The sequence below is a fragment of the Larus michahellis genome, chromosome 21 (genome assembly GCF_964199755.1).
Source record: "Larus michahellis chromosome 21, bLarMic1.1, whole genome shotgun sequence".
In the NCBI taxonomy this organism is placed as follows: domain Eukaryota; kingdom Metazoa; phylum Chordata; class Aves; order Charadriiformes; family Laridae; genus Larus; species Larus michahellis.
Genome location: NC_133916.1, coordinates 2,170,010 through 2,197,811, shown reverse-complemented (window position 1 = coordinate 2,197,811; position 27,802 = coordinate 2,170,010). Strand labels below are relative to the sequence as shown.

Here is a 27,802-nt window from a genome sequence, read left to right as displayed (position 1 = left end):
GGCCAAGGGGGTGGCACCCCTCTGCCACCCACAAACGGCGGGGTGTGAAGAGGGTGTTTCGAGCCGCTGAGCCCGAGCGAAGGAGGAGACGCTGCTGGGGCGTCTCGAGGAGGGTCCGGAGCCGCCTGGGGCCACAAACAGAGGCGGCGTTTGTCCTCCCCGCCGGGGCCGGTTGTTTATCCGCAGCCGGAGCTGTTGACATCAGCCACTGGCCCCGATCTCCGCCACGGACGGACACACACACGCGCAAGGCCCCGTCCCCGCGTCCCCAGGTGCCACCGGGGAAGGAGGAGGGGGGCGAGGGGACGGCGCGGGATGTGCGAGAGCCCCGGCTGAGTCACGGCCTCATCCTGCTCCACACCCAGCAGCCGTCCCGCCGCCCCCCCCCAGCACAGGATCCCTCCCCGGGACCCACACCCCCCCTTTCCCTGCTTGCATCCTGGGAATCCAGGGTGACCCCCCCACCGCAAGGGGACATTCCTGCCAGCCAAAGTGACACCCTGGGGGTCACGCACTGGACACCGGGTGCTGTGGGGCTCAGCTTCCCCCCCCAGCGCAGAATCCCTTCCTGGGAGCCGCACCCCCCCTTTCCCTGCTCGCATCCTGGGAATCCGGGGGGACCCCCCCCCATCCCAAGGGGACATCCCTGCCAGCCAAGGTGACACCCTGGTGGGACAAGGATTCATCCCCAGGTGCTGTGGGGCTCAGCTTCCCCCCCCAGCGCAGAATCCCTTCCTGGGAGCCGCACCCCCCCTTTCCCTGCTCGCATCCTGGGAATCCGGGGGGACCCCCCACCCCTAGGGGACATCCCTGCCAGCCAAAGTGACGCCCCGGGGGGACAAGGATTCATCCCCAGGGGCTGTGGGGCTCAAGCCCCCATCATCTTCCTCGCCACGGACGGAGGGAGACCAAGAGAAGTGCCTGTGGGACCAGCTGGGTGGATGCAGGGATGGATGCAGGGATGGATGCAGGGATGGATGGACAGGGGGCTGGACAGACAGACAGACAGACCGACCATCACCCTCCAGACCCCCTGCAACGTGCAAAACCCCATCATTTTATTCCCCAACACCAACCCCCATCCCCGAGGGGGGTGACGGGGGGGCTGCCCCGTCCCCAAGCGGGGCTCAGTCCCCGGGGGAGAGCCCCACAGCGGGGACAGGGGGGACACACACCACACGAAGGGCCCCGCTCGCCACGGAAGGAGCCCTCGCCTCCCGAAAGGAAGCGGCTCCTGCCAGGAATTCGAGGCATTACTCAGCTCGCCCGCCTCGGATCAGCTGTTTGGCCGCCCGGAGCCTGTTTTTCATTAACAGACAGAGGTTTTAACACCCTAAAACTGCCCCCTCCCTCCTGCCCGCAGCTCCGGGGTGGCCCCCTGAGAGCCCGAGCCCTACCTGGGGGCACGGGATGCCGACGGCAGGTCGACGAAAGCCGGTGGCAATTTAGCCCTAACGAGCCTCGGCCGTGAGAGCTCCACGTGGCTCCGCGCCTGGATCCGGCCCTTTTCCATGGAAAGATGCAATTTGGGTGGCTTTTTGGCGGGATCGTGGTGCTGGGGGAGCTGCCGGTGCCGGGTTTGCCGATGCCGCCGCACACGCGTGCTGCGAGCCCAGCTGCGCTGGCAGCCCGCTGCCCAAGCGGTTCATTTTGGGCGGAAAACGGGAGATTCGGACCCTCTGCGATGGCCAGCGGGGGCAAAAGCGGCAATAATGGGGCAAATGGGAGTTTCGGGGCGTTGCGAAAAATCTCTCCGGCCTCACACTTCTCCAGCCAAACTCCGCACAAGGAAAGGGTCTGGAATCCACTCGGGGTTTATTAAAAGCGTCGTTTGGGCTGCGGGAAAGCAAATAAATGCCTTACAAATGGCAGCTCCGACCCCCCGCCATCCAGGCAACCCAGGTCCGGCGTCACCAGAGGGAACGCGGCAGGACCGAGCACAACCGGCATCTCTCGGTGAAAAGCTGCCGGCTGGCGAGCGCAGCCCGTTCCCAACGCTCCCACGCTCCCCGGCCAGCGCCGAGGCTAAATCCGGCCTTTCCCATCTCCCAGCTGGCCGAGATGCTCCTGCCTCCATCCCAGCGGCCTCGGCTTCCCTCCCAGGGAATATTTTCCTATCCCGACGCCTTCACCCTTTTCCCCATCCTCTTCCCCCCACCCATCGCAACCTCCATCCCCATTCCCAGAGCGGAGCCGAGCAGCCCCCCAGCCGTGGGGCCGACCGGCTCCAGCTGTTTGCGCGTGGTCGGAGACTCCGATTTTGATGCATTTGCGTTTGTTTTTTTTTTCCCCGAGGAAAACTAATTGTTCTTTGAGCAGGTGAATTGTTTCCCCGCTCCGCCAGGCAGCAAACACCCCATCCCACCCCAGGGAGCATCAGCTGAGCTGCGGGTGCCAGGGTCAGGGGGGTGGTTCAAGCAGAGCTGGGAAACGGGGCGCTCACGCAGGGATACAATCACAGAACGGTTCGGGTTGGGAGGGACCTTAAAGATCATCTCGTTCCAACCCCCCCTGCCCTGGGCAGGGACACCTCCCACCAGCCCAGGTTGCTCCAAGCCCCGTCCAACCTGGCCTTGAACCCCTCCAGGGATGGGGCAGCCACAGCTTCTCTGGGCAACCTGGGCCAGGGGCTCGCCCCCCTCCCAGCCAAGAATTCCTTCCTCAGATCCCATCTCAATCTCCCCTCTTCCAGTTTAAAATCCTTCCCTCTCATCCCACGGCTCCCCTCCCTGATAAATGCAGCAAAGCTGGTCAAAAATAAGGTCCCACAGGAGTTTTTTTTTGGGGGGGGGGGGGGGGGGGGGGGGGCTGCAGGTCATGCTTAGAGGGGGAAGATGCTTCGGGGTGCCTGCCCCCCCCCCCGCCTCCCGGCCGATAGCACCGCGTGTGCCCGGCCGCCGGGTCCGTGCACCTTCGCCAAGAGCGTTGTATCATCCCCGGGACAGCACAAACAACCTTCAGCCGCCACCAGAAAAACACAGGCTGATGCATCTTGGCACGCGTTGCTGCGCCTCCACCCATCCTCCCGCCCCGGCAGCCCTCCGGCCCCCCCCGGGACCGCCGGCAAAAAACGGCCCCCACAGCCCCTCCGAAAGCCCACGGAGCAACAGGCTGTCGCAACGGGGCGGGAGGAAACGGTACCCGGCGAGGCTGAAGAGCACGAAACCGCGATAGGGAACCTGCAAAGGCGCTTGCGGCCCCGGAGAGCGGGTGATGCTCGTGGGGGGGCCCCTGGCCTGGACCCCGAGTTTGGGTCATCTTCCATGTCTTTGCATGGGGAGGATGCGGGATGAGGGGCCAGGATGCAGGACCCTGAGTGCCTCCAATCCCGGAGAGAGTCGGCAGCCTCCAAAATGATCCCTCCCATCCCAAGCAACGGGATGGACCAAGGATCCTCAAGGATCTTGGAAAGGCTTAAATTTAGGGACTGAGGTGAGCCAGGCAAGTCCCAACCTCAACAAGGAGACCCAGGCATGAGCTGGGGCTCATCCATCCCCAAACTCGCTCCCGGCCGTGGGGAAGGGGCTCCGTGTCGCTCCCCCGGCCCGGCGATGCCGTGGGGCCAGTCTGGTGCTGCCGCATCCCCCCGCCTCGGCGCTCGTCATGAAGTATCATCCAGCGGAATTCCATCCCGCCGGCCGCTGCTGTCGCATCTGGAGGCCGGTGCGGTCTGCTCCCTCGCCGAGCTTCATTTCCAAGCAACCACGAGAGTTTTCCATCCTCTTTTGATTAGCGGGTGGTTCCCGCCCCACAGCCCTCCGCCAGTTTGCCCCGAGCGGGGGCCAGCAGCCCCACGCTCAGCCAGGGACCTCAGCCATGATGTCCCCAGAGGTCCCCAAGAATCCCTGAGCTGTTAAAATTCATGATGACCCCCCCTCCACGCCTCCCTCCCAGTATGGCTGTGCCGTTGGCTGGGGAGGGAGCCCAGCTCCCAGTGGCTCTGCTGGGGGAGGTGGTGGCACGGCCGTGGGGACCTGCCTTCTGCCGGCAAGCGGTCCCGCTTCCCAAAAAACAGCCCCAAAATGGGAATCAGCAGCCGAGGAAAGGGGAGCTGCCCCACGTTCTCCCATCCAAGGGTTCCACGGCCGCGCTGGAGCCCGCACTGGTCTCTCATGCCCGGCCAGAACACCAAGGCTTTGCTCAGCGCGGTGCTGGTGGCACCGCTCCATAGCCCGCTGACTGTCCCCAAGGGTGGGGGACCCCCTGGGTGCCCCCGTCACCCCTCCCCGGGGAGCACCCAGCTGCAAAGAGGATGCGCTGCCCCCCATCCATGCTCCCCGATGGGTGGGATAAATCCCTCCGGGAGCTCCTGGAGCTCAGGTCCCGGCCACCCAACAGGTCCCCCCTGCTGTCCCCAGGTCCCCAAGCCCTCCCTGGGCCCCGTCCCCGCTCACGGCGCTGCAGCAGCAGCGGCTCGGCCACATCTGGGGCTGATTTTCCATGTAAAGCCACATTGGCCTCTGGGATGCAGAAGCCGCTGCGGAAAAGCCCGCGGGAGCGAAGGGAAGAGCCCGAGGGCTGGCTCAGGATGTGGTCGCTTGACCAGGGGGACAGTGGAAGTTGGGGGGTGGGGGGGGCAGAGGGGTGAGTGCTGCTGGATGGGGGCGGGGGGGGGGCCGAAACCTCCCCCCGCCGCTCACCCGGACCCCGCCAAGAACAGTCTCGTCGTGGCCCTGGGGATGGGATTACGCCGAGCTGGAAGCACGTCCTGCCGCGAGCCCAGGCGCTCCATGACCTCACCACCACGTGCCTCCGACGAGGAAGGAAAAGAGGAAACTTATCTTTTCTTTTCTTTTTTTTTTTTTTTTAAAAAAAAAAAAAAAATAACCTTTGCCCGAACTTTTTCCTGGGAGGGAGAGCGTGACCCAGGGCCGGCACCACTCACCCTGCCCACGCCAGCGAGCGTCACCCCGGGGTGACGGCGAACCCCTCCCAGCCCCACGCGCTGCTCCCGCATCCCCGGCCCACGGGGACGGACGCGGGGACATCGCTCCCGGCCACGCTGGAGCTGCCACCCACCTCCCTCCCCACAACCCCACCGCTGCCCTGTCCCAGGGGCGCAGCCACCCCATGGGGCCACCCTAGGACGGGGTTGTCACCGTGCGCTATGGGTGCTGCATCCCCCCCCACACACCGCCCCCCTTGCACACCCTCGCCGCATGTAGAGGAAAGCTCGAGCTTCGCAATGCAGCGGCCGGCGTTGGGAAACGAAGCCGGGGGAAGGAAGTTGTGCCCGGGCTAATAAAGACATCGAAACCGTTTGTGGTTTCCGCGTGGCTCGCGTCCTCCTTCTCCCACCTCCTCCCCCACTGGTGTCCCCCGGGGCTCAGTTCAGCCCCCCTCCACCCCAAATCCCCATCCCACCCCAGGGGCTGGCGCTGGAGCCCCCCCCGGCTGCGGGAAGGGAAACTCCGATTCAAAAAAAGAAAAAAAAGAGAAGGAAAATATTCCTTCCTCCCGGTGATCGCGGCACAGAGCCCACGTCCATCCCCAGGGATGGCGAAATTACACCTGGCTGCAGCAGGGAGCTGGGCAGGATACGGAGGGGCGACACCTCGGTTATCCCGAGCTGCTGGAAAGGCAGCAGGAAAGCAGGACACCGGCCGGGATCGGCTCCCTGGGAAAAACCCCCAAACGGCTGGGAGCTGCTAATTCCCCCTCCAGCGCCAGGTCTCTTGGCTGGGATGGTCCTGGGCTGGTTTGGCTTCGCTTCGGCCCTTCCCCTCGCAGCCGAGGCTCGGCGTCACCGCGAGGTACCCGACCCCAAAAGCGGCACCTTCGCTTCGGGACGGGAGGGAAGGGGGGAAAAAAAAAAAAAAAAGAGTCAAATCCCAGGAAAGCAGCTGGAGCCACAGCTGCCCCGTGGCCCCCCCAGCACGGAAAAATGAAACTAGAGCCGCTCATGGGCTGAAATCTCCTTTTTTTTTTTTTCGGATGGGAATAAACCTGGTGCAGCACCCAAAGCCACCCCCAAAGCCAGAGGAACTCCCCCCCCGCCCCCCGATTTCAGGGCAGGAGGATCACCTCCAGGCTACGGATTTAAGAAGAAATAAAGCTTAATCCCTACCTACAAGAGTGCAAACGGAGCTGCCGGCTCCTCTTTGTACGGCGCCTGGCACCGGGAGCGAGCACGACCTGAGCTGCTATCGCGCCATGGAGAAAACGGATTGGGATTGGGATGAGCGGAAGCCAAGAGCATCCATCCCTCCAAAACCCTTTTGCTGTGTCAGGGAGGCAAATTTATCCCCCCCCCCCACACACACACCCCCCCGGCGTCAGGACCAACACTCGGCAGCTGGTTTCTATCAGCTCCCAGGGCTCACCTGGCCCAGGGGGGCCTGTGCAGGATGTGGCCAAGCATCAGCCAAGCAGGTTTTTATCCCTTTTTTTCCCCTATTTTTCCCCTTGGAAAAGGAAAAGCGGATCTGGGTTTGCTGCAGGGCCAAGCACAGGGTTCTTTCCTGGGGCGAAGCAGAGGAAGGAGGACCCTGGGGGGGGGCAACGAACTCAGCCTCCCTCCCCACGACGGCACCGCGTCTTCCACCGCCTTCCCGTGGGCCGGGGGCCGGGGCTGCGCAGGCAGGACCACCGCTGTCACGGGGCAGGATGCGTCCCCCGGAGGGGCTGGCTTTGGGGGTGTCCGGGTGGATGCTTCGCATGCCGGAGGCACAGCTCACACACACACCCCCCCACCCCCAGGATGTTTTTGGGCTGTTTTCTCCCCTGATCTTCACACATTCCAGCCAGGCTCGGCTGCTGAGTCACGCTTGGCTGGGCGGAGGGACAAGGGACCTGCCAGGGGACAAGGGACCTTCCCACCGCCTGCCCCCTTCCACGAGGAGAGACTCATCGAAATCGCTCCTGGGATGAAAAGCACCCAGCACCCTCATCCCCCGGGCACCTTCATCCCCAGGGCACCCGCGATAATGGGGTACCCACACCTCTGGGCCACCCTCACCTCCCTGGCACCCTTGGTTATGGAGCACCCACACGAACAAGGCACCCGCACCTCCAGGGCACCCTTAGTAATGGGGCAGACACGTTAATGGGGGACTGTCACCTCTGGGGTGCCCTCATTGCCAAAACACCCTTATTTATGGGGTATCCACCTCTCTGGGGCACCCTGACTTCTGGGGCACCCACACCTCCATGGCACCCTCAGCAATGGGACACCCACATGAACAGGGCACCCGCTTCTCCAGGGCACCCTTAGTAATGGGGCAGACACGTTAATAGGGGACTGTCACCTCTGGGGTGCCCTCATCTCCAAAGCACCCTTATTTATGGGGTACCCTGACCTCTGGGGCACCCTCAGCCATGGGGCACCCCCATGAATGGGGCACCAGCATATCTGGGACACCCTCGTTAACGGGGCACCCACCATCTCAGGGCATCCTTGTTAATGGGGAAACCACATTAACGGGGGACCCTCACCTCTTGGGTGCCCTTGTCTCCATGGCGCCCTCATTAATGGGGCACCCGCATTAATAGGGCACCACCATCATCTCTGGGACACCCTCAAATCAAGCCCCCCCCCCCCCCCCGACCATTTCACGGGCAGCAGCTTCTCTGGGGCACCCTTATTAATTGAGAACCCACATTAATGGGGCAACCTCATCTCTCGGGCACCAGTATTAACTGGGCACCCCTCGTTATGCGACATCCTCCCCTCCAGGGCGCCCACCCTTTCCAGAGCATCCCCCCCCCCACCTCCACGCTCCCCCCTGTGCCCTGTGTCGGCAGCCCCACGGGTGCTGCATCCCTGTGGAGCATCCCCTGGGCATCGGGGCCGGGTACCCCCATGGGTACCCCAAAGTCAGCGGGAGCACCCAGGGGCCGGGGAGCATCCATCGCCCCTCTGCCCCCGCATCGTGTGAGCCTCTCCGGGCCTGGCTTTGTGCTTACAGAGCCGGAAACCAGCTGCCGTGGTTTGGAAAAAAAGAGGAAAATTTGAGTTTTCCTCCTCCGTAGGAATGAGATTGGGGGAAGGAGAAGTGGCTCTGGGTCCTGGGCAGCCCCAAGGAGCCGCTGCTTGACTTTCCCCCCGGAGTATTTGGGGGAGGATTTTATTTAGCTGATACAAATTATATTTGGGGCACTTTTTATTCCGGTTTCCTCCCGGCAACGGGCCGAGATGAGTCAGAAATCCAAAATAAAAGAAAAATAAATTTAAAAATAAAGGGAAGTAAAGGCGAAACTCCCACCCTTCTTGCAAATAATAACGGCGCAGCTTGTGCCGGAGCTGCCGGATGGAGCTGCGGAGGCTGGAACCAGCGCAGGCACCCCGAGTGCTGGATGGTGTCCTGGGCCAGATCCTGCAGGATTTTGGGGTGCTGGAATCACCGGCTCACGGCCAGCTTATGCTGGGCTGCGTTCCCTGCTCCGTACCCCCGCGTCAGGCATCGAGCGTCGCTCCTCGGGCGGAAAAACCCCGCGCCGGCCTTGAGCGCCGAGTAGGATTTTGGCAGGGTGATGGGTTTACTCAGGCTGGAAAGGAGCCGGCCCTTTCCCGGGAGCGGGAGAGGAGATTTAACCCCTCCGGCCACCTCCATTCCCCCTCGCTGTGCCCGTCCCACCGTGCTGGCTGGGGCCCGGAGGTGATACCGACGTGTCCCTCCTCACTGCAACGCAACCGGTGGCTTTCCATGCCCTGAAAATTTGGGGCCGGGAAGGGTGGTCCGGGCGGGTATTTGAAAATAAGCAGCCATGGTTTGGCCAGACACCCTGCCCGGCGCTGCCGTGGTGCTTCTCGTCCTCGCCGCGGCCGCAAATCCCCGCCGTCCTTCCCAAGGGTTTTGCCAAATATGACCCCAAAGGGGCGACGGGGCCGGGGAAGGGGCCGGGGTGGCTGCAGACCCCCTCCTGTCCCAGCAGCTGGTTCCTCTGCCAGCGCCTGGGTCATGCCTTTCGCCAGCTCCTTAATTAACCAACATCATCAAAACGCCTTCTGGGTTGGAGCGGTGCCGGCCCCGCGGGCTGTGCGGCACCGGCGAGCATCGATGTTGTTTACAGCCGGAAAAAAAAAAACAAACCACCCCGCAACAGCCTTCGGCGCCGGGTTTTGGCAGGAACGATGGCCTTACTCAGGCTGGAAAGGAGCCGGCTCTTCCCGGGAGCGGAGCTTTAACCCCTCCGGCGAGCTAGGCTCCATCGCAAATTCATCTTCCCCAGCTCCTTACTCTCGGGGCACCTTTGGGTGCTGGTGGGTGCAGAGCCCCCCGCGCCGTTCCGAAATCCCCGTTTCTGCTCTGCCGGACCGTGTATCTCCATCCTCCCGGAGCAGCCAGATGAAAAGTCAAAAAAAAAAAGGGAGAAAGTTATAAATAACCCAAATAAATAGCCTAAAAAACCCCAGCTGCAAGGGCGACGGCGAGGACGGAGCCCCGTGGAGCATCCCTTCGGGGATCCGAGCCACCGCGGAGCGGGGCTTTCCCCTCCCTCTGCCCCACACCGCCCCATGGTCCCGGGGGTCTTTGCCGTCTGCGCTCTCGATGTCTGGGTTTGCACCACCCGGGAAGCTAGAAGCTGCTTTGTTATTTTATTTCATTTAACTACAAGCTGACATTTTCAAGCAAGTGCCTGATTTCAAGCATCTGGAGCCAGATCTGGTCCCTTTTTACGGGCTGGGGTGTCCATGAGCCTGAACCATCCCAGCTGCCGCCCTGGGCTCGGCCCTTCTCCGTGGCCTCCTGCTGAGCATCCTGCCCCACCGCTCCGTCCCTCACCTGGAGGGACCTGAATCCCAGCTCCTCCATTGACATCTCTAGCTGCCAGACTCCAAGATGGCGCAGAGACACTCAGCTCCCTCCTGTCCCATAGACCAGCCTTGGCCAAGGCGTCTCCGACCACACCGGTGACGACCAGGGAGGTCTAAGTCTGCAGGCACCAGCTCAGACCCACCACATCCCTCCAGGACCGTCTACGCCCCATGTAAGCAACGACACAGCTCGCTCTGTGACCCCAGGAAGCTGCTGGTGGCATCTCAGGAGGCGTCAGCATCTCCCAGCTTCATGGTCCTTGGCCTTTGTCTCTTGCCTGTCCCTTAAAAGCCACTTTGGAGGCTGAACTGAGCACCGGGAGATGCTCACATGGCAAAAATCACCCCCCAGGGAACGCAGAGCCCCTTTGCCTTTGGCAGCTCCTCTCCTCAGCTCCACCGGCTTCTCCAGCCCTTGCTGGAGAACCCTGGGGACTCGTAGGGATGAGTTTATTTCAAACCCATCGGTGAATCACCTGGGTTTGCTAATTCCCTTGCCTTTGCCACATCCATCAGCGACACGGCCACCGGACACCTTCCAAACCGGGAGAAAAAGGCATTGGCTTTCGGTTGGATTCACGCTGAAGACACCGCCTGGGCTGGCAGATAAAAGAGACCAGAGACATCCCAATAAAAAAAAGAAGGAGTGAGCGCCCAAGCCTTCAGAGATTGGGATACTTTTCTCCAGAAGCTTACGTAGAGCAATTTTCGGACCTGATCAACCCCTCGCCGGCCGGCAAATGGTCTTGGATGCTCATGGCATTCAGGCACACGTCCCTCCTGGTGTCCAGCAGAAGCTGCAACTGGGCTGAAGAGGACAAGGGGAGCCGATGGTTTCTCCTCCCTGGCCAGCTTCCCATGGGAGCCAAGGAATAAGGAAGGTCAAACATTTTCCATCCCGAGTATTTATCAATGGAATGTCATTTTCTGGCAGGAAACAGTTGCCTTTCGGGGGATAAAACCAGCCGTTTGCGTCCCAGCAAGGCCCAGCTGTGCTGGTCTGAAAGCGGCACTGGGTGACTTGGGGCACCCGGGACTCCTGTCCCATGTGTCCCGTGGGATCAGGGACCGTGGACAAGTGTGGGAGATGCCACCTGATAGCAAGAGTAGGAGCTGGGATTTCCCATAAAACGCCCCGTAGTGCTCCTCATCCTGCTCCAGTTCCCCCCTTCCCGGCTCTGTGCCCTTTCGCAACCACCTTTTACCCAGCTTCTCCCACCCCCGAGGGTGGGAAGGACCCAAGACGCCCCGTTGAGGACACATCCGATGACGGGCGAGGAGGAACTCACCCCATCCGATGCCCTGGGAACCACTTGCCGTGGGCTTCCCCCACCCACCTCACGCCCCGTCTCCCACCGCCCCACGCAGCCGGCATCTGGTCGCCCTTTCACAATTTCCTCCGGAGCTTCTCCATCGAGCGAGACACCACGAACCCGTGCTCGGCGGCACGCTCCTCGCCTGTCCCCCGCCCGTCACCTCACGGGTGGCTCCCAAATCAATCCCACGGCCCACGAGGTCCCTCTGAGCGTTGACTCAGCAGCACATCACCCGGGGAAGGGAACCCACCGCGGCGGCGCCCGCTCGCAGCCGTTTTTGGCGCACCGACCAGCTCAGCATCATGTGCTGCCGTCGCCCTTGTGCCACCTCATCCGTCACCCTCCCTGGAAAGACGCCGGGGAAAATGTGTTTTCCCTGGAAACGCCGTCGCCTGCACCGTCCGACCCCACCTTCCTCCTCCTCGTCGCAGCCCCAGGCTCGATATGCGAAGGCAAATCTCCCAACTGGGTTGCATCGGTCCATGGGGATGGGTTTGGGTCCCCAACCGGCTCCGGCTGCTCCGTCCAGGCGAGAAACTCGGCTCGTTGTCTTGAATGAGAAGAGTTTGGGCTCCCGAGCTCCTCTCCATGCCAGGCTGAGACCCGGCTGGGTCCCTCGGCCCCCCCCAGGATGAGGGATTTGGTGGCTGAGCTCTGCTCCCCTCTGAATTTGGGGCGGGGGGGGGGTTTAGGGGTGGAGGAAAATTCCAAGGGCCAGATCCTGCTGCCAGAGGGGGTGCTGCTCCGGGAAGCTTTTGGGTCAGGTTTCCCCCCTGGGTCGGGCAGCGATGAGGAGGAGGGAAGGGGTGGGAAGCGGGATGGAGGGGCAGCACGGGGAGATGCCGACTCTTCCCATGGGGAAATTCATCCCAAATGCCAAAACCGGAACAGAAGAAACCCCTTCCCAAGCTCTCCTTGGGCTCCCTGGGGTCCCCGCGCTGCTCGGGGGACGCTCCGCGCGTCAGGGATCCCCATTCCCCATCCCGGAGGGGGACGCATCCGTGGGCAGGGATGATTTTGGAAGCCTGACCTCCGCGACCCACCTCCCTGCCCTCTCCCACCCCCAGCCGACGCTTATCCCGACACCCAACCTTCCCCCCCAGCCCCGGAGCATGGGAAACACCGAGAAGCACCTCCAAACCCTCCGGGGATTCGCAGCAGCTCGGCCACCCCCGAAGGGGGCTGTAACCTGCTCGTTTGCGTGCCCTCGTCACCTCTAATTAAAGCCTTCCAGCCTCCGCCACCTCTGGAAATCCCCGAGCCGTGGCCAGGCTGCGCTGCTGGTGGGATGGGAGACGGCAGGGAGCGAAGCCCCCCCCCGCTTCCAGGGGTGACGGGGGGGACGCCGCTTTTCCCTCTTCACCCCAAAAGCAAGATGCTCTTTTTTTTTTTTGCAGGTTTGTGGGCGAAGCCGCGGGGCCGGCTGCATCCCTGGGGCTAAAAAGGCTTTTTTTACGTGGCTTTCACGTGCCTTCACGGCGCTCCTGCCCTGTCCTTGTCCGGGTCAGGATTTGGCAGGGTGGAGGGGGAACCTGAGCGATCCTTGTTTTCCGCAGTTCCCTCGCTGCTTTTTCCCATTTGAGCCTTTTCAAAGCCAAAAAAACCCACCAAAATAAACACACCTCACGGTGTGAAGGTCACCGGTTTCCACGCTGCCCTGCTGGCCCTGGGCATCCCCGGCTGAGCCGGATACGGACCCTCGGAACCCCCCCCCCAAAGGCATCACCCGCTCGCCGGCATCTTTCTCCATCACCCTCCAGAAATGAGAGAGGAAAAAACAATATAAATGAGCAACAGGTTAAAAAGCAGAGGTGGCAGCTTCCCGCTGGGGCGCTGCTCCCGAAAAGCCTTTGAGGCCATCGCCGGAGGGATTTTTGGAAAGCCAAGAGGCTAGAAAAGCCCCGGAGATTTCTTCCCCTTCCTCCGAAGAGATGGGATTCAGCTGAAAAAAAAAAACCAGGATAAGACAGAGCGACGTGGGGCAGGACACCCCACGGCCCCGGAGCTCAGGGTTGGGTCCCCAGGGGACCTCTCTCCCTCGGGATGACCCCGAGGAAGTGAGGGGTTTGGTGGTGGCACCCCGCAGGGACCTGCGGGGACAGCGGAGATGCAGCCCCCAGCGAGCCCCCACGGCAAAGGGACGCAGCAGGGTGACAGGGACCCAGCAGTGGCTCCGGGTGCCACACCGGCTCCTGCGGTAGATGCCTAAAACCACGGGTGGGGACGGGACGCGGCGTGCGGGGGTGACCGTGGACCAGGGACAGAGCGAGGGGGGTGCGGGGAGGCAGGGTGACAGCGGGGTGTCACCGAGCATCCCTCCATCTGCCCCCCTCCCCCCCCACGTCACCCCAAAACGGCATCCGAGCCCGGCTACCACGATGGTTGGGCCATCGGCGTGTCACCGTCACCACCAAGGAGACCCCTCCGCGGAGGGAGGAAGGACGCGCGGATTTGGGAATCGCCAAGAGGGACATCCCGACCCTGTGCCATTCTCCCAGCCTGGGGGACAACCATCCGCCACATTTTCCCAGTCCCGGAGGGGGTTAAACCGTCCCCCGTGCGTCCCCAAAATAACGATGGGGGGGGGGGGGTGAGCTGCTGGTCCCCGGCAATTAGGCGGCAGGTCCGGGGTACGCCGCGGTCCGCCCCACACTTGGCCTCGGTGACGTGGGGACGGAGCCCGGCGGTTGGTTTCGCGCCGCTGGCTGGCACCCAGCGGCCGGAGCCAACAGCTGCTTTCTGGTACCGCGGTGGCCCCGGTGACACCTGGCCGGGAGCGATGTGTCACCCGTAATTCCAGGAATTCGGTGGCCCCGCCGTCCCATCTCCCCAACTCCGCCTGGGTTATCCCGCCCCCCCGCCCAAATTGGCGCCCACCCCAGGCTGTCCCCGGGGCCTGATCCTGCACCACCACAACCCCCCCCCACACACACAGGGGACGGGGTGGGTGGCTGATGGCTGGGGCATCAGGCTGTGTCCCCAGGGCTGTCCCCTTAGTGACAGCGGGTGTCCCCCCGCCCAGGAGCTTTACAGGGCGGAAAAGGGGGTGCAGGATGGGGCCGTTTTCCTCCCCCGAATAGCTGCGTTTTGGGGCCAACTCACTGATTTTTAGCATATGTTGATGTTGGGGGGGGGTGTTTCTAAGGCCGAAATGGTGAAAGGCTCCGGCGTGGGGGTGGGAGAAACCCCCGAGCCCCTGCCCGGCTCTTCCCGAGGGGGTTGGTGGCCCTTGGGGACTTCTCGAGCCTGGGGAAGGGTGGGGGGGGGGGGACGACACAGTGGGGTTGGGGCTGCGCGGGGAGGTGTCACCTCTGGCTGGGAATCCGGGGCGGGGGGGGAATAAAAATAAAGTGGCTTTTTTTTTTTTTTTGTATAATGTTTCTGCAGCCAGCGCCATTCCCAGCTTACCCAGTGGGGTGACTGGGAGGAGCTGGGAGGAGGCGGGGCGAGCGCCCTGTCCCTGCGGAAGGGTGGACATGGATGGGCCACGGTCCTCCCCGTGCTGGGGGTGCTGCCGGCGTGGGGGTGGTGGTGGTGGTGGTGGTGGTGGCGGGGGGGGGGGTGTTGGATCGAGCCCACCCCACACCCATGGGTGCCATAAAGAGCTGGATTCTCCAGCCTGACAGGGCCGAGCCCAGAGAGGCGGCGGGATGCCGGTGGGGAAACTGAGGCACGGCCAGGGTAGGGGGGAGCGGGGTGTCTTGGTGGCCTTGGGACGTGGCTTGGGTGCGGGGGGAGCTTGGGGTGGGGGGGGACCACCCCGAGGTGACGATCTGGGGCCGAGCGGGTGCCACCATCGTCCCCAGTTAGCGAGCGCCCGACGGGGTTTGTTGTCCTTGGTCCCAGGGACTTTGCTCCCGCCTCTCCTCTCGTCACACCCCCGGGGTCACCCCGCTGCTGGGGACTGTCACCGGGAAGGACCCGGCGCCCGCGAGCCCTGGGTGCTGCGGGGGAGCCAGCAGAGCTGGTTTGGGACAGACTGGTGACACCCCGGTTACTCGCTCCCCACGGCTCCCAGTAAGGGGGGGCTGGGGGGGCCAGGCTCCCCGCAGGGTGCTGTGGTCGCGCTGCACCCCAGCGTGGCCCAGTGCTGGCTGGTGGGTGGGACTGGGTGAACTGGGGAGCAGCCACAGCGACAAGCACCCCCCCCCCCCAGCCAGCCAGCACCCAGCGCCCTAAATGGATCCCAAAAACCATTTAAATCCCCTCCAGAGCAGGACTGGTGCCTTGCGGGGGGGGACCTGGGGGGCATTTTAGCCCATATCCCAAGAGACCCCCCCCGCCTTCCTCCCCAAGCCCCCCCCCCGCCCCCAGCAGGGTGCCCTGTCCCTAAGGAGGAGGGAACAAGGGGACCATGTCAGGGACACCCCCCAGTTCCCTTCCACAGCAGTGTATTTACTGGGGGGGGGGGGGAGCGGAGCGGTTGGGGGGGGGGCTGTAACCCCAAACCTCCCATGGGGACCATGGTGCCACATGTGGCTGCTTGTGTCCCCCCCCCGCCTCAAGAAATGTCACCCGAATGTCCCCAGCGCCAGGGACCCCGCTGGGGTCGGCGGTGCCAGCAGGACCTGGGGCGTCACATCTGGGGGCCCTATATATGAGGGGGGGGCCTGCACATCTGGGGGGAGTGGGGGGGGGTCGCACATCTGGGGACAGGGGTGACACGGGGACGTACTGCCCCCTGGTGGCCGCGGCTGGGCGCTGCACCCTGCCCCTCCCTGCAATGGGGAAACTGAGGCACGACCCCCCCACAGCCCCCACCCCCGCACCCCCTCCCCGCTCCCTGAGGGCTATTCCCAACCCCCCCCCCCCCAGCCTTGTCCCCTCGTACCTGTCCACCGGCGGTCCCCGAAGGCCCCCAAAGGGGTGTCACCGCCTGCTCCCTGCGATGCCTGGGGGGGTGCGATGCCGGGGTCCCTCCGCCGTGGGGCCAGTTTGACCCAAAAACCTGGAAAGAAACTGGAAAGAGAGAGGACCAGCCGGGATGTGACAGCCTGTGAGGCTGTGGGGGGACACGGATGGGACCCCACGCAGCCAGCGATGCCCTTGGGGACACGGTGGCCGCAGCCCAGCTGACCCATCACCCCCCCACACACACACAAGCCGCCCCAGGATCAGCCCAGAGAAGCCAAAAGGCTCGAAATGAACCCAAAACCCACCTCGCTGTGCTGGGGGAGGGGCAGTCAGTGGGTCACCACGGTCCCACAGACACGACCCACGGCCAGCGCCAACCACACCGTGGCCACCCAAGCGACCCCCGGCCGGAGGGGACAGACTGGGGCCGGAGCTCACCCCGATGCTCCTGGGGGTGCCGAGGGACAGGTCCTGCAAAGGGGACCCTGCGGGATGGACACGCAGGGGCAGGTGACAGGGGTGACCCCACGGTGCCGGGGACGGTGACACCGCTGCCACCAGCCTTAACCCAAGCCACGGACCCGCACGCCGGATCCTGTCCCCTCCTTGTCACAAACCGCCCTGGAAGGATTTTTTCCCAGGGGTGACGGAGGCTCGGGGCGAGCCCGGCGTTGCCATCCGGGCACGGGCACAGAGGTCTGTGGGTGTCACCCGTGTGGGATGTCACCAATGTTTATCCCCGGGGAGGGGGGGGGTGGGTGGAGGCCTTAGGGTGTGGGGGGCACCCTGCCCGCTCCAGGCTGCAATCCCACCCGGGTGCCCCCCGAGGTGACCGAGCCCTGCCGCAGGGTGGGCACCCCGAGGGGAGCGGGGTGGGGACGGTGACGCCAGGTGGTTGTCCCCCACCCTGTCCCCTACCGCCTCGCCTCGAGGCAGACGCCATGGGGCAAAGAGCAGGCAGGTGCGGTGCCGACGTCAAGCCCTTACCCCCGCCCGCGCCACCCTCCGCCACTTCCAGCCTGGGCGGCCGAGCCAGCGGCACCGGGATTGGGGTGAGCGGGGACACCCTGGGTGTCCCCCAGGGACAGGGACCCCATCTAGTGACATGGGGGGGGGGGGCTGGGTCCGGCCGCTGGGTGAAGCCCGCGGGGCTGGGATGGGGCAGGATGGCTGGGCACGGCGGGGCAGGGGGGTCCTGCCACCCTCCTGGGTGGGGGGGTGGATGGTGTGGGGTGGCCGCAGGTGGTTGGGGACACACTGGGGGTGACGTGGGGACGGTGCCCATCCCAGGACCCCGTAAGCAGGATCGAGCCGCCCTCGCTGGCCTTGGCAAGATGGGAGAAGCCTTCGGCCACTGGAGCAACCTCCCATCCCGGTAAGTACCCAGAAGTGTGTGTGTGGGGAGGGGGGTGTCCCCACCTTGGGGACCCCTGAGGGCTGGGTGGGGAGAGGGGACCGAGCTGCAGGACACAGAGTTCCCTCTGTCCATCCGTCCAGGAACGAATATGACGACGACCCCCTGCTCCGACAGGCCAACAGCTTCGCCCGCCCCAGCGGGAAAAGCATCTACAGTGAGTTAATGGCTGCACCCCAATGCCCCCCCCTCGCCCCCCCCCGGCTCCCGTCCCCAACCCGTCCCTGTCCCCTGACCCAGCGTGTCCCCACAGATCAGCGCAAGGACTACGGCCAGACCCTCTTCAAGCCCCAAACCGATTTCCAGCACCACGTCGAGGTAGGAGACCCCCCCCAAACCGTCCCCCCCCGCCAAGTCTTGCCAGGGTCCCCAAGGTTTACAGAGCGCGGGGTGGCGACAGGGCACTGGGTGACGTCCCGCGCCGTGTCCCCGCCAGCACCTGCTGACGGTGCGGCTGGAGAGGGACGTGCGCAGCGCCGAGGACTGCCTGGAGCGCCTGAAGGTGCTGGAGGCCCAGGGACGGGTCTGGGGGCAGGATCTCATCCTGCAAGTCAAGGACCAGGAACTGGTGCTGAGGGATGTGGAGAGCAAGGTACCCCCCCCTGGCCAGGGCACACCACCCCCCCCACCCCCCCCAAAGCCTGGCACCCCTTGGCCAGGGCAACCCCCCAAAACCCGGCACCCCCCCGGCCAGGGCAACCCCCCCCCCAAAGCTTGGTACCCCCTGGCCAAGACACCCCCCCCAAAGCCTGATACCCTCCAGCCAAGGGACACCCCCCCAAAGCCTGCCACCCCCTGGACAGGGGACTCCCCGAAGCCTGGTACCCCCCAAAATCCTGGTAGCCCCTGGCCAAGGCACCCCCCCCCAAGCCTGATACCCCCCAGCCAAGGGACCCCCCCCCCCCCCAAGCCTGATACCCCCCAGCCAAGGGACCCCCCCCCAAAGCCTGGCATCCCCCTGCCAGGGCAACCTCCCCCCCCAAAGCCTGATACCCCCTGGACAGGGGACTCCCCGAAGCCTGGTACCCCCCAAAATCCTGGCACCCCCTGGGCAGGGCACCCCCCGAAGCCTGATACCCCCCAGCCAAGGGACACCCCCCTCCCCGCCCCCAGAGCCTGGTACCCCTGGAAAGGGGATCCCCCAAAGCCCAGTGCCCCCTGAAGCCTGGTACTCCCTGGCCAGGGCACCCCCCCAAAGCCTGGCACCCCCCGGCCAAGGCACCCCCTGAAACCCGTCACCCCCCAGCCAGGGCAACCCCCCCCCAAAGCCTGGCACCCTCCCAAAGCTTGGTACCCCCTGGCCAAGGCACACCCCCAAAGCCTGATACCCCCCAGCCAAGGGACACCCCCCCCGCAAAGCCTGGCACCCCCCTGCCAGGGCAACCCCCCCCAAAGCCTGATATCTCCTGGACAGGGGACTCCCCGAAGCCTGGTACCCCCCAAAACCTGGCACCCCCTGGCCAGGGCACCCACCCAAAACCTGGCACCCCCTGGCCAGGGCACCCCCAAAACTTGGCACCCCCCCGCCAAGGCACCCCCCAAAGCCTGGTACCCCCTGCCCAGGGCACCCAGCGTGGCCATGGCACCCACTCTGGACCCAGCACCTCCGTAAATCCGGTGTTCCCCCACCTGCGGCACCCCCATAACCCTGCTACCCCCCCCCCACCTTTGCACCCCTATAAGCCTGGCACCCCCATAACCCCCCACCCCCCAACCCTTGCCCCCCCCATAACTCTGCTACTCCCTGACTCTTGCCCCCCTATAACACTGGCACCCCCTATAACCCCCCTGCCCCCCAACCCTTGTCCCCCTATAACCCCCCCTACCCCCCAACCCTTGCCCCCCTGTAACCCCCCTACCCCCCAACCCTTGTCCCCCTGTAACACTGGCACCCCCTATAACCCCCCCTACCCCCCAACCCTTGCACCCCCCATAACCCCCCTACCCCCCAACCCTTGCACCCCCCACAACTTTGCCACCCCCCAACCCTTGCACCCCTACAAGCCTGCCACCCACAACCCTACCCCATAACCGTCCCCCCCCCCCGCCCCCTCCCACAGACTCAGCACCCCCGAAAGCCTGGCTATGCCACCCCACAACCCCCCCATTAACCCTTACACCCCGCCGCAACCCCACGAGCCCCCCCTATCCCCTAGCGCCCCTCTAAACCCTTACACCCCCTTAGAGCCCCTTACCCCTGCTAGCCGTTCTGGGGCAGGGGGGGGGGGGCTGAGCACCCCATGTGTGTGTGCGTGTGCGTGTGTCCCCCCCCCGGGCAGGAGGAGCTGGAGGTGTACCCGCTGGGCAGCGTGCAGGGATGCTCGGCCTCGCAGGACGACGGCGGCTACGACTCGGTCCTGGCCATCAGCGTACAAGAACGGAACCCCCCCGGCACCAGCGTCCTTCTCTTCCAGTGCGAGAAGCTGGGGGTGAGCCCTGAGGGTCGGGCGGGGTGGGGGGGGGGAGGTGGGGGGGGGGGGGGGGCGGGGGGGTTGATGGCGGTGGGTCTGCTGCAGGCGGAGATGCTGAAGAGCAGCCTGGAGAAGCTGCTGAAGCAGTGGAAGGAGGAGCAGAGGAGGCAGCATGGGCACAGGTAAGCGGGGGGGGTCGTGGGGGGGGTACATGGTTCTTATCCCCCCTGGACAGCCAGGCCTGGCCCCCTCCCGCCCGCCAAGTCTTCCCATCCCCCCCCCCCCGCCTCCCAAGTTGTAGAGGGTCTCCCTGTGGGTGGGGGGACAAGGCCACGCTGCCCCCATGTCCCCCACCCCACGGGTGCGGACCCCCTTCTGCCTGCCCCCCTCCTGCCGCTCGGCAGAGATTCTCCCCCCCGCCACCCTTCCTGGGGGGTGGACCCCCCCACACACACTTTTGCTCCAGTACCCCAGCTCCTGCCTCAGTTCCCCCCCGCCCCCAACCCATCCCCGTGGGCACAGACCCCCTCCCACCCCCCGTACTGCATCCCTAGGGGCAGCCCCCCTCATCCTCGTGGGCACAGACCCCCCCCATACCCCGCCCCTGAGCTCAGCCCCCCCTCTTACCCCATCCCCATGGGCACGGACCCCCCCCTCATATCCCATCCCCAGGCTCAGCCCCCCCCTCTTACCCCATACCTGCAGGCACAGCCCCCCTACACCCCTATACCCCATCCCCAAGCTCAGCCCCCCCCCATCCCCGTGGGCATAGACCCCCTCCTACCCCTGTACCCCCCCACACACCTGCACCCCACCCCAAACCTAAGCCCCCCCGCCCCCCCTTACCCATGGGCACAGACCCCCTGCCCCCCATACCCCACACCATCCCCAAGCTCAGACCCCCCACTTCTACCCCATCCCCGTGGACACAGACCCCCTGCACCCCTATAGCCCATCCCCAAGCTTAGGCCCCCCCCTTCTACCACTTCCCCGTGGACACAGCCCCCCCCACACACCCCCTGTACCCCACCCCCAGGCTCAGCCCCCCCCTCATCTCCCCCCTCCCCATCCTTCCTTGCCCAGGAGCAGCCCGGACGTGCCGCGGAGCCCGGTCCCCCCATACACGCAGGGTTCCTACGCCCCCCCGGAGCAGTGGACAGAGATCCCCGAGCCCAACTTCCACGCGCCCCCCCAGCGTGGGCTGCCCCCCTCGGACTACAGTGGAGTCATGGGACGGGGGTGCGCCTGGGTGGGGGTTTGCAACGTGCCTCAGTTTCCCCAGCAGTGGGAGTGGGGTGACGGGAAGCCGAGCTGGGAGCCTCTGCTGTCACCAGGCTTGACGGACACCCAGCAGATGCCATGGACCAACCCCCCCAGCAAGGCCATGTCCATCGTGGACCGAGATGTTGTAAGTCCCATCCCACGTCCTTGGACGGGGACACCCCCAGCCCTCCCCACCGGCACCCACCAGGTCCCATCCTGCTCCCGCAGGAGGTCCTCAACCACGTGCTGGGTGACCTGGACCTCTTCGTGGTCCGGCTGAAGACAGCCCTGGGCTTGGCCAGCACCACCAACCTGAAGAAGAAAAAGAAGAAGAAAGGTGGTGAGGGACAGCTGTGCCCCGGGGTGGGGGGCCACAGGGCGGGGGGACCTGAGGGTGTCATGCCGGTGCCAGCCCCCCGCTCTCTGCCCCTCCAGCTCTGCCCTCCGCCAGCGAGTACACGGACTTCTTCCAGAAGGTGAAATACGCCCTCAACCTCGTGGTAGGTCCCGTTGGGTGGGATGCGACCCCATGGCTGGTGGGTGTCCTTGGCACTTCCCTGCCCAGCTCTTGCTGCCGGGCTGGGGGGCTGTGCGGAGCCGGGGGGGGGGGGGCTGTGGAGGGATGGGGGAGGGGCTGCCTGGGGACACCCTTTCCCCTCTCCACACAGGGAAGGACCCACCAGCACATGCAGGAACCCAACCCCCCTGAGCTGCTGCGTTTCATCTTCACGGCCCTCTCCTTGGTGAGTGCCCCCAAAAGCGGGTCCTAACCCCCACCACCCACCTCCCCCACCCAGGGAAGGGCAGGTATGGGGGTGCTGCTCCATCGCCACCTCCCCCCGCCCCCGGAGCAGGTCCTGGACCACTGCCCCAACCCCCGGCTGGCCCCGGCGGTGGAGACGCCACTGCTGGTGCCGGAGGCGGTGGAGCTGCTGGAGAAGACCCTGCACCAGGATGACTACAGGACCTGGAAGAGCCTCGGCATTGCCTGGAATAAGACCAGGTGGGGGGGGGGGTGTCCCCAACCCAGCACCAAGGGCGGGGTCCAGCCTGGGGGGGGTGTATGGGGGGGTCACAGCACCCACCTTGGCTTTCTCCCTGCCCGCCGCAGGGCAGAGTACCCCAACGGTGACCTGCTGCCCGGCTACATCCCCGTCTTCTCGGATGGGTGGTTGCCCCCCTTGATGGAGCAGGTACAGCACAGGGGGGGCCAGGACGTCCCACCACCTGCCTCAGTTTCCCCACCTCGCTCTCAACACCCACCCTTCTCTCTGCCGCCCCCGCAGTTGCCAGTCACCGGCCAGGGGGACAAACCTGGCCAAGCGTAAGTGTCCCCATCACCCTGCGGATGCTGAGGGCTGGAGGGGGGGTTCAGCCCCCAGCTGGATACTGATGCCCCCCCCCCTCCACGCACACCCCCATCTCCAGGGCCCCCTTCCCTGTGCAGGGGCTGGCGCGAGCCCTGTATGACTTTGTGGGCAGGAACCCGCAGGAGCTGAGCGTCAGGATGGGGGACACGCTGCAGGTAGAAACTTGGGGGGGGGGGGGGGGGGCGGAAGGTCCCACCCATGGGTGCTCCTGGGGAGGATGGAGTGGGGACCCCCCACCCTGCCTGGAAGGGGGTGACAGCAGGGTCCTACCCCCCCCACCACCCTTGTCACCACCCAGGTCCTGGACCAGCGGAAGAAGTGGTGGCTGGTGCAGGACAGCCAGGGCCAGAAGGGCTACGTCCCCAGCAACATCCTGGAGCCCCTGGGGCAGGGGACGAGGGGGCACAGCGCCAGCCAGGTGGGTGTCCCCTCTCCTTTCCTCCCCCTACCCCTACCCCCCCCCCACCACACTACCAGGAGGGGATGGCAGGGGGCCACCCCCACCGTCCCCTCCCCGCGTTCCCCCGCTGCAGGACAGCCCCCCCAACCTGCTCCCCAACTCCTCGCCGGCGGAGGTGACAGCTTGGCTGAGCTACAAGGGTTTCTCCAAGATGTAGGTGGACCCCTTGAGCCCCTCCAGCCTGTGTGGCTCTATTTTTTTTTTTTTTTTTTTGGGGGGGGGGTTGACCCCCCGTCAATCCCTGCTGACCCCTTACCGTCCATCCGTCTGTCTGTCCGTCCGCCCGCAGCACGGTGCGGTGCCTGGGGGTGCTGACGGGCCACCAGCTGCTGCAGATGAGCCCGGCCGAGCTGCGAGCCGTCTGTCCCGAGGAATGGCGGCGGGTCCTCTTCAAGCTCTCCTCCGTCAGGACGTCCCTGGGGGTGAGGGGACACCCCACCCCCCCCCAAAGCCCTGCACCCCCACGCCATCACCCCCCCCACCAACCCTTCTCCCTTCTCCGCAGATGGGCCCCCAGGACTGAGCCACCCACACCGTGTCCCCCCAACTGTCCCCACCACCTGCCTCCCAGGATGGAGCACCCCAGGCACTGCAGGACCCGGCGGGGGGGGGAGGTCCTGGGGGGGGGGGGGGGGTGGGGACGGACCCCCACACCCCTCAACCCGCCTGGCCCCCCAAGACAGAGAGCCGCTCCTTGGGGGTTAGGCAACACGTGTCGTCCCCCCCCAAAGCCACCAATGACACAAGGCTGGTGGGACACCCACCCCGCTGCACCGGAGGGTTCTTGGGAACCCCCCCCCTTCGTGGGGACATGCGCTGCTGGACCCCCCCACAGCGAAGTGGGGGGCAGGCAGACCCCCCCACCCCCACCCCACCCCACCCGGGGGGGCCCGGGCACCGTGAAATGTGTGTGCACCCCTCCCAAGTGTAAAGTGTCCCCTGTGGAAAATAAAGAACGTGACAGCACCGAGGTCTGCGGGGGGGGGGACGACATATGGGTCCCCGTGTCACCCAGGCGCCACGCCGGGGGGGGGGGGGGGGGGGGACGGGACGGGACAGGGAGGGCGATGGGGACAGGGCAGGGAGGGGGACACGGCGTGCCACCCCCCCCCAGTGGGGACCTGCCCAGCAGCACCCAAGGGCCCCCATCCCAGGCAGCCCCTCGTGTCCTGGGGGGGGGGCGGGGGGGGAGAGAAAGGCGGGGGTGGCAGCGAGGGGCCCAGGGGACAGTGCTGTCTCCAGCCCACCCAGGGGGTGCGGGGGGGTGTGTGGCAGGGCACCAAGTGCCCCCCCCGCCTCCATCAGCGCTGCCTCATTAGCGGACAGGAATGCGCTAATGAGCAGGGTTGGGGGGGGGGCCCAGGGCGCCTTTCCCAGGGGAGCGAGGCGGTGGGGGGGGGGGGGGGGGGCACGCTGGGGACAGCACGGGGCTGAGCTCGTGCCCCCCCAAACCCCAGCCAAGCCAAGGGCAGGGGGGGGGGTGCGGGGTGGCAATGACACCCGTTAGGGCCCACCAGCCCCCCACGCTTTGGGGGGGGGGGGGGGACACAGACGGACGACGACGACGACAAACCCAGCGCACCCACAGCCGCCCCCCCACGCCGCAGCACTCGGGGGGGGGTGGTGGGGGGGTTCAGGGTGCCACATCTAAAGCACTTTATTGTGTCGGTGGGTGGGGGGTGGGGGGGTCACGCTGGCGGTGCCCACCCCACGCCGGGGTGCTGGGGAAGGGAAGGGGGGGGGGGGGGGGTGTCAGGTCAGGACCACGGCGGGGGGGTGGGGGGGGGGTCCCCTCGCCCCACGCTGGGCCCCTACTCCTTCTTGTTGCCCCACTTGGCCATCTTGTTGTTGATGGGCATCTTCAGGAAGCGGCTGGACTTCATGTAGGCAGCCACCTTCTCCAGGGCCTGCGGTGGGGGGGGGGGGGCCGGGGGGGGGGGGGGGAGGAAGGTGAGCGTCAGGGACCCGTCCCACCAGGGCACACCACCCCCCCACCACCACCACCACCACCCCCCCTGGGTGCCCTCCCCAGGGAGGGGAAGGGGATGCCCGGGCCGGCCCCCGCTCACCCCAAAACGTTCCATAAAGTCCTTGAGGTTCTTGAAGGGCTCCAGGCACTTGGGCTCGAAGATGCGGTTCTGCTCCAGCACGTCAAACATGAGGAAGTCCACGAAGGTGAGCTGGGGATGGGACGGGGCGGGGAGGACACAGTGAGGACAAATCCCCACCCCAACACCCAACCAACCCCCTCCGGGGGCCCGGTGGTACCTTCTCCCCAGCAAACCATTTTCTGTCCCCCAAGAAGTTGGAGAAGAGCTTCAGCTTGCCCGGGAGCTGCTCCAGGTAGCCCGGCTTGAGCTTCTCCTGCAGGAGGAAGGGGTGGAGGGGTGAGGCTGGGCACCCTGGTCCCCCACCTTCCCCACCTGGGGTCCCCAGTGCTGATGCAACCCAAGGCATGGCCAGGGAGGACCACGGTCACGGTCACCAAACCCTGCAGAACACGGGCACTCACGAAGTCGGGGTTGTAGCAGACCATCACCAGGCTCATGCGGAAATCCATGATCTGGTTCTCCAGCATGTCCACACGGAGGATCTCCTCCTCCGTCTCACCGCCTGCGGGTTGGGGAGATGTCAGCGCTGGGGGGTCCCCAACCCGGCTTAACCCCAATCTCACCCCAACCACAACCCAACCCAAGCCCAAGCCAACTCCAACCCCAAGTCCAAGCCAACCCAACTCCAAGTTGAAGCCCAAGCCAACCCAAGCCCAAGCCAACTCCAACCCCAAGTCCAAGCCAACCCAAGTCCAAGCCAACTCCAACCCCAACCCAACCCAACTCCAAGTCGAAGCCCAAGCCAACCCAAGCCTAAGCCAACTCCAACCCCAAGTCTAAGCCAACCCCAACCCAACCCAACTCCATCTCCAAGCTGAAGCCCAAGCCAACTCCAACCCCAACCCAACCCAACCCAACCCAACTCCAACCCCAAGTCCAACTCCAAGCCCACCCCACCACTCACACATCTTGTGCTTGCGAGCGATGTAGCGCATGATGGCGTTGCTCTGCGTCAGCTTGGTGGTGCCGTCAATGAAGTAAGGGAGCTGGAGGGGACATCAAGGCATGGGGCCACCAGGGCATGGGGCCACCAGGGCTCCCATCCCATAACCACCACCCCCCCCCGGCCCCGACTTGAGACCACCTACATTGGGGAAGTCCAGCCCCAGCTTCTCCTTCTCGTTGATCCATTGGCTCTTGTCGTAGTCGGGAGCTGGAAGGAGGGAGGGGGGAGTGTTGGGTGACATCATGTTGTGTCCCCCTAGAAGCCAGGGAGCTTGAGGGTGGTGTGGGGACCCCCCCCCCCCGCGACCCCCCCCCTTTTACCTTCCCCGCAGCTGTAGAGCTTGTCCTCATAGGGCGTCTCGGTGTACTCCAGGAGCAGGCGGATGGCGTGGGCGAGCTTTGGTGGGAGGGGGGGGGCAGGAACCAGTGAGACACACCTCCCCCCGTCCCACCCCCCAAAATACCCCTCCACTGCCATGGGGAGGGCAGAGGAGGGCGAGAGCCACACCTCGCTCCCGCAGCCACCCCCCCCCACCCCCCCCCCCCGCAGGTACAGGGGACCCCACAACCCACTGGGTGCCCCCAAAAGCAATGCCTCCCCCCCAAGTGCAGGGGGACCCCTGCAGCCCCCCCCCCCCCCCCACGAGATCAAGAGGGCGCCCCAAAGCTCCCTCCGAGATCAACGGACCCCCACGTCCCCCCCCTCCCCAAGAGCAGGGGGAGCCCCAAAGTCCCCCATAAGACCAAGGGGATCCCCACAGCCCCCCCTCCCCGAGACCAACGGGACCCCCACACCCCCCCCGCCAAGTGCAGGGGGACTCCCAAAGCCCCCCCACCAGACCAAAGGGACCCACAGACCCCCCTCCCAAGTGCAGGAGGACCCCCCACAGCCCCCCCCCGACCAATATGATCCCCCACAGCCCCCCCCCGAGACCAGAGGGACCCCACACCCCCCCTGCCAAGTGCAGGAGGACCCCCCATAGCCCCCCCACCAGACCAAAGGGACCCGCAGCCCCCCCTCCCAAGTGCAGGGGGACGCCCCACAGCCCCCCCCCGACGAATGTGACCCCCCACAGCCCCTCCAACGAGACCAGGGGGACCCCCAAAGCCCCCCCACCAAGTGCAGGGGGACTCCCAAAGCCCCCCCACCAGACCAAAGGGACCCACAGACCCCCCTCCCAAGTGCAGGGGGACCCCCCACAGCCCCCCCCCGAGACCAGAGGGACCCCCACACCCGCCCTGCCAAGTGCAGGGGGACTCCCAAAGCCCCCCCACCAGACCAAAGGGACCCGCAGACCCCCCTCCCAAGTGCAGGGGGACCCCCCACAGCCCCCCCACGACCAATATGACCCCCACAGCCCCCCCCCGAGACCAGAGGGACCCACACCCCCCCCTGCCAAGTGCAGGAGGACCCCCCATAGCCCCCCCACGGACCAACGTGACCCCCCCCACAGCCCCCCCCATCCCCAAAGAGCAGGGAGACCCCCTACAGCCCCCTCCAACGAGACCAGGGGGACCCCCAAAGTCGTCCCCCCCGAGACCAAAGGGACCCACAGCCCCCTCTCCCAAGTGCAGCGGGACCCCCCACAGCCCCCCCCCCCCCGCCAAGAGTATGTTTCCCCCACTGCAGAGCGAGGCCTAAGGGGGGGGGGGGGGGGGAGTGCAGCCCCCCCCCAGCCCACTCACGCCGCGGATGTCCCAGTAGCCCAACACCGCCATGGCCGCGCGCGCCTATCGCTGTGCCCGCCCCCCCCCAGCCTTCTCCGCGTGACACCCCCCCCCCCCCCCCGCTTCCCCCGAGGCCCCGCCCCCTTCCTCCGGGGCGGGACTTAACGCGGTGTGTGCGGGGGGGGGGGGGGGGGGGGTGTCTTAAAGGGACACGGGCCTCGGTGCGGCTGGAG

The 27,802-nt window shown here is 65.7% G+C and overlaps 2 protein-coding genes and 2 long non-coding RNA genes across 5 annotated transcripts; 1 reads left to right on the top strand and 3 right to left on the bottom strand.

Annotated features, from left to right (window-relative positions):
• Positions 1-8,092: 8,092 nt before the first annotated feature.
• LOC141733742 (uncharacterized) lies at positions 8,093-11,929 on the bottom strand. Its single transcript, XR_012584381.1, has 3 exons — positions 10,472-11,929; positions 10,234-10,356; positions 8,093-9,271 (listed from the first exon to the last, which is right to left on the bottom strand). It is a non-coding gene; the product is annotated as an uncharacterized LOC141733742 (long non-coding RNA).
• A 237-nt stretch (positions 11,930-12,166) lies between these two features.
• Positions 12,167-23,382, bottom strand: LOC141733741 (uncharacterized). Of its 2 annotated transcripts, none has more exons than XR_012584379.1 (6): positions 23,102-23,382; positions 21,221-21,327; positions 19,537-19,764; positions 16,233-17,885; positions 15,905-16,032; positions 12,167-13,015 (listed from the first exon to the last, which is right to left on the bottom strand). It is a non-coding gene; the product is annotated as an uncharacterized LOC141733741 (long non-coding RNA). The 2 variants fall into 2 exon arrangements; XR_012584380.1 differs by having other exon boundaries at positions 19,639-19,764.
• Positions 17,094-23,410, top strand: EPS8L3 (EPS8 signaling adaptor L3). The gene is made up of 17 exons (XM_074564535.1): positions 17,094-17,302; positions 17,425-17,498; positions 17,595-17,659; positions 17,778-17,933; positions 19,621-19,770; positions 19,858-19,934; positions 20,836-21,160; positions 21,244-21,352; positions 21,451-21,515; positions 21,684-21,758; positions 21,870-22,018; positions 22,127-22,339; positions 22,444-22,540; positions 22,684-22,803; positions 22,919-22,998; positions 23,135-23,267; positions 23,351-23,410. Exons 1-17 carry the CDS (start codon positions 17,094-17,096, stop codon positions 23,366-23,368), a joined length of 2,115 nt encoding a protein of 704 aa, XP_074420636.1. The 3' UTR covers positions 23,369-23,410.
• A 1,067-nt stretch (positions 23,411-24,477) lies between these two features.
• On the bottom strand, positions 24,478-27,717 carry LOC141733679 (glutathione S-transferase Mu 1-like). The gene is made up of 8 exons (XM_074564379.1): positions 27,588-27,717; positions 26,223-26,298; positions 26,045-26,109; positions 25,861-25,942; positions 25,358-25,458; positions 25,114-25,209; positions 24,915-25,025; positions 24,478-24,752 (listed from the first exon to the last, which is right to left on the bottom strand). The coding sequence occupies exons 1-8, from the start codon at positions 27,618-27,620 to the stop codon at positions 24,657-24,659; spliced, it is 660 nt and encodes a 219-aa protein (XP_074420480.1). The 5' UTR covers positions 27,621-27,717; the 3' UTR covers positions 24,478-24,656.
• Positions 27,718-27,802: the final 85 nt, after the last annotated feature.

Coding starts and splice junctions, on each gene's coding strand:
- EPS8L3 (XM_074564535.1), top strand. CDS start 17,094: ATGGCTGGGCACGGCGGGGCAGGGGGGTCCTGCCACCCTCCTGGGTGG. Junction 21,353..21,450: donor GAAGAAAAAGAAGAAGAAAG/GTGGTGAGGGAC, acceptor CTGCCCCTCCAG/CTCTGCCCTCCGCCAGCGAG. Junction 22,340..22,443: donor GGGGACAAACCTGGCCAAGC/GTAAGTGTCCCC, acceptor CCCCATCTCCAG/GGCCCCCTTCCCTGTGCAGG.
- LOC141733679 (XM_074564379.1), bottom strand. CDS start 27,620: ATGGCGGTGTTGGGCTACTGGGACATCCGCGGC. Junction 25,943..26,044: donor TGGGGCTGGACTTCCCCAAT/GTAGGTGGTCTC, acceptor TGTCCCCTCCAG/CTCCCTTACTTCATTGACGG. Junction 25,210..25,357: donor TCTGCTACAACCCCGACTTC/GTGAGTGCCCGT, acceptor TTCCTCCTGCAG/GAGAAGCTCAAGCCGGGCTA.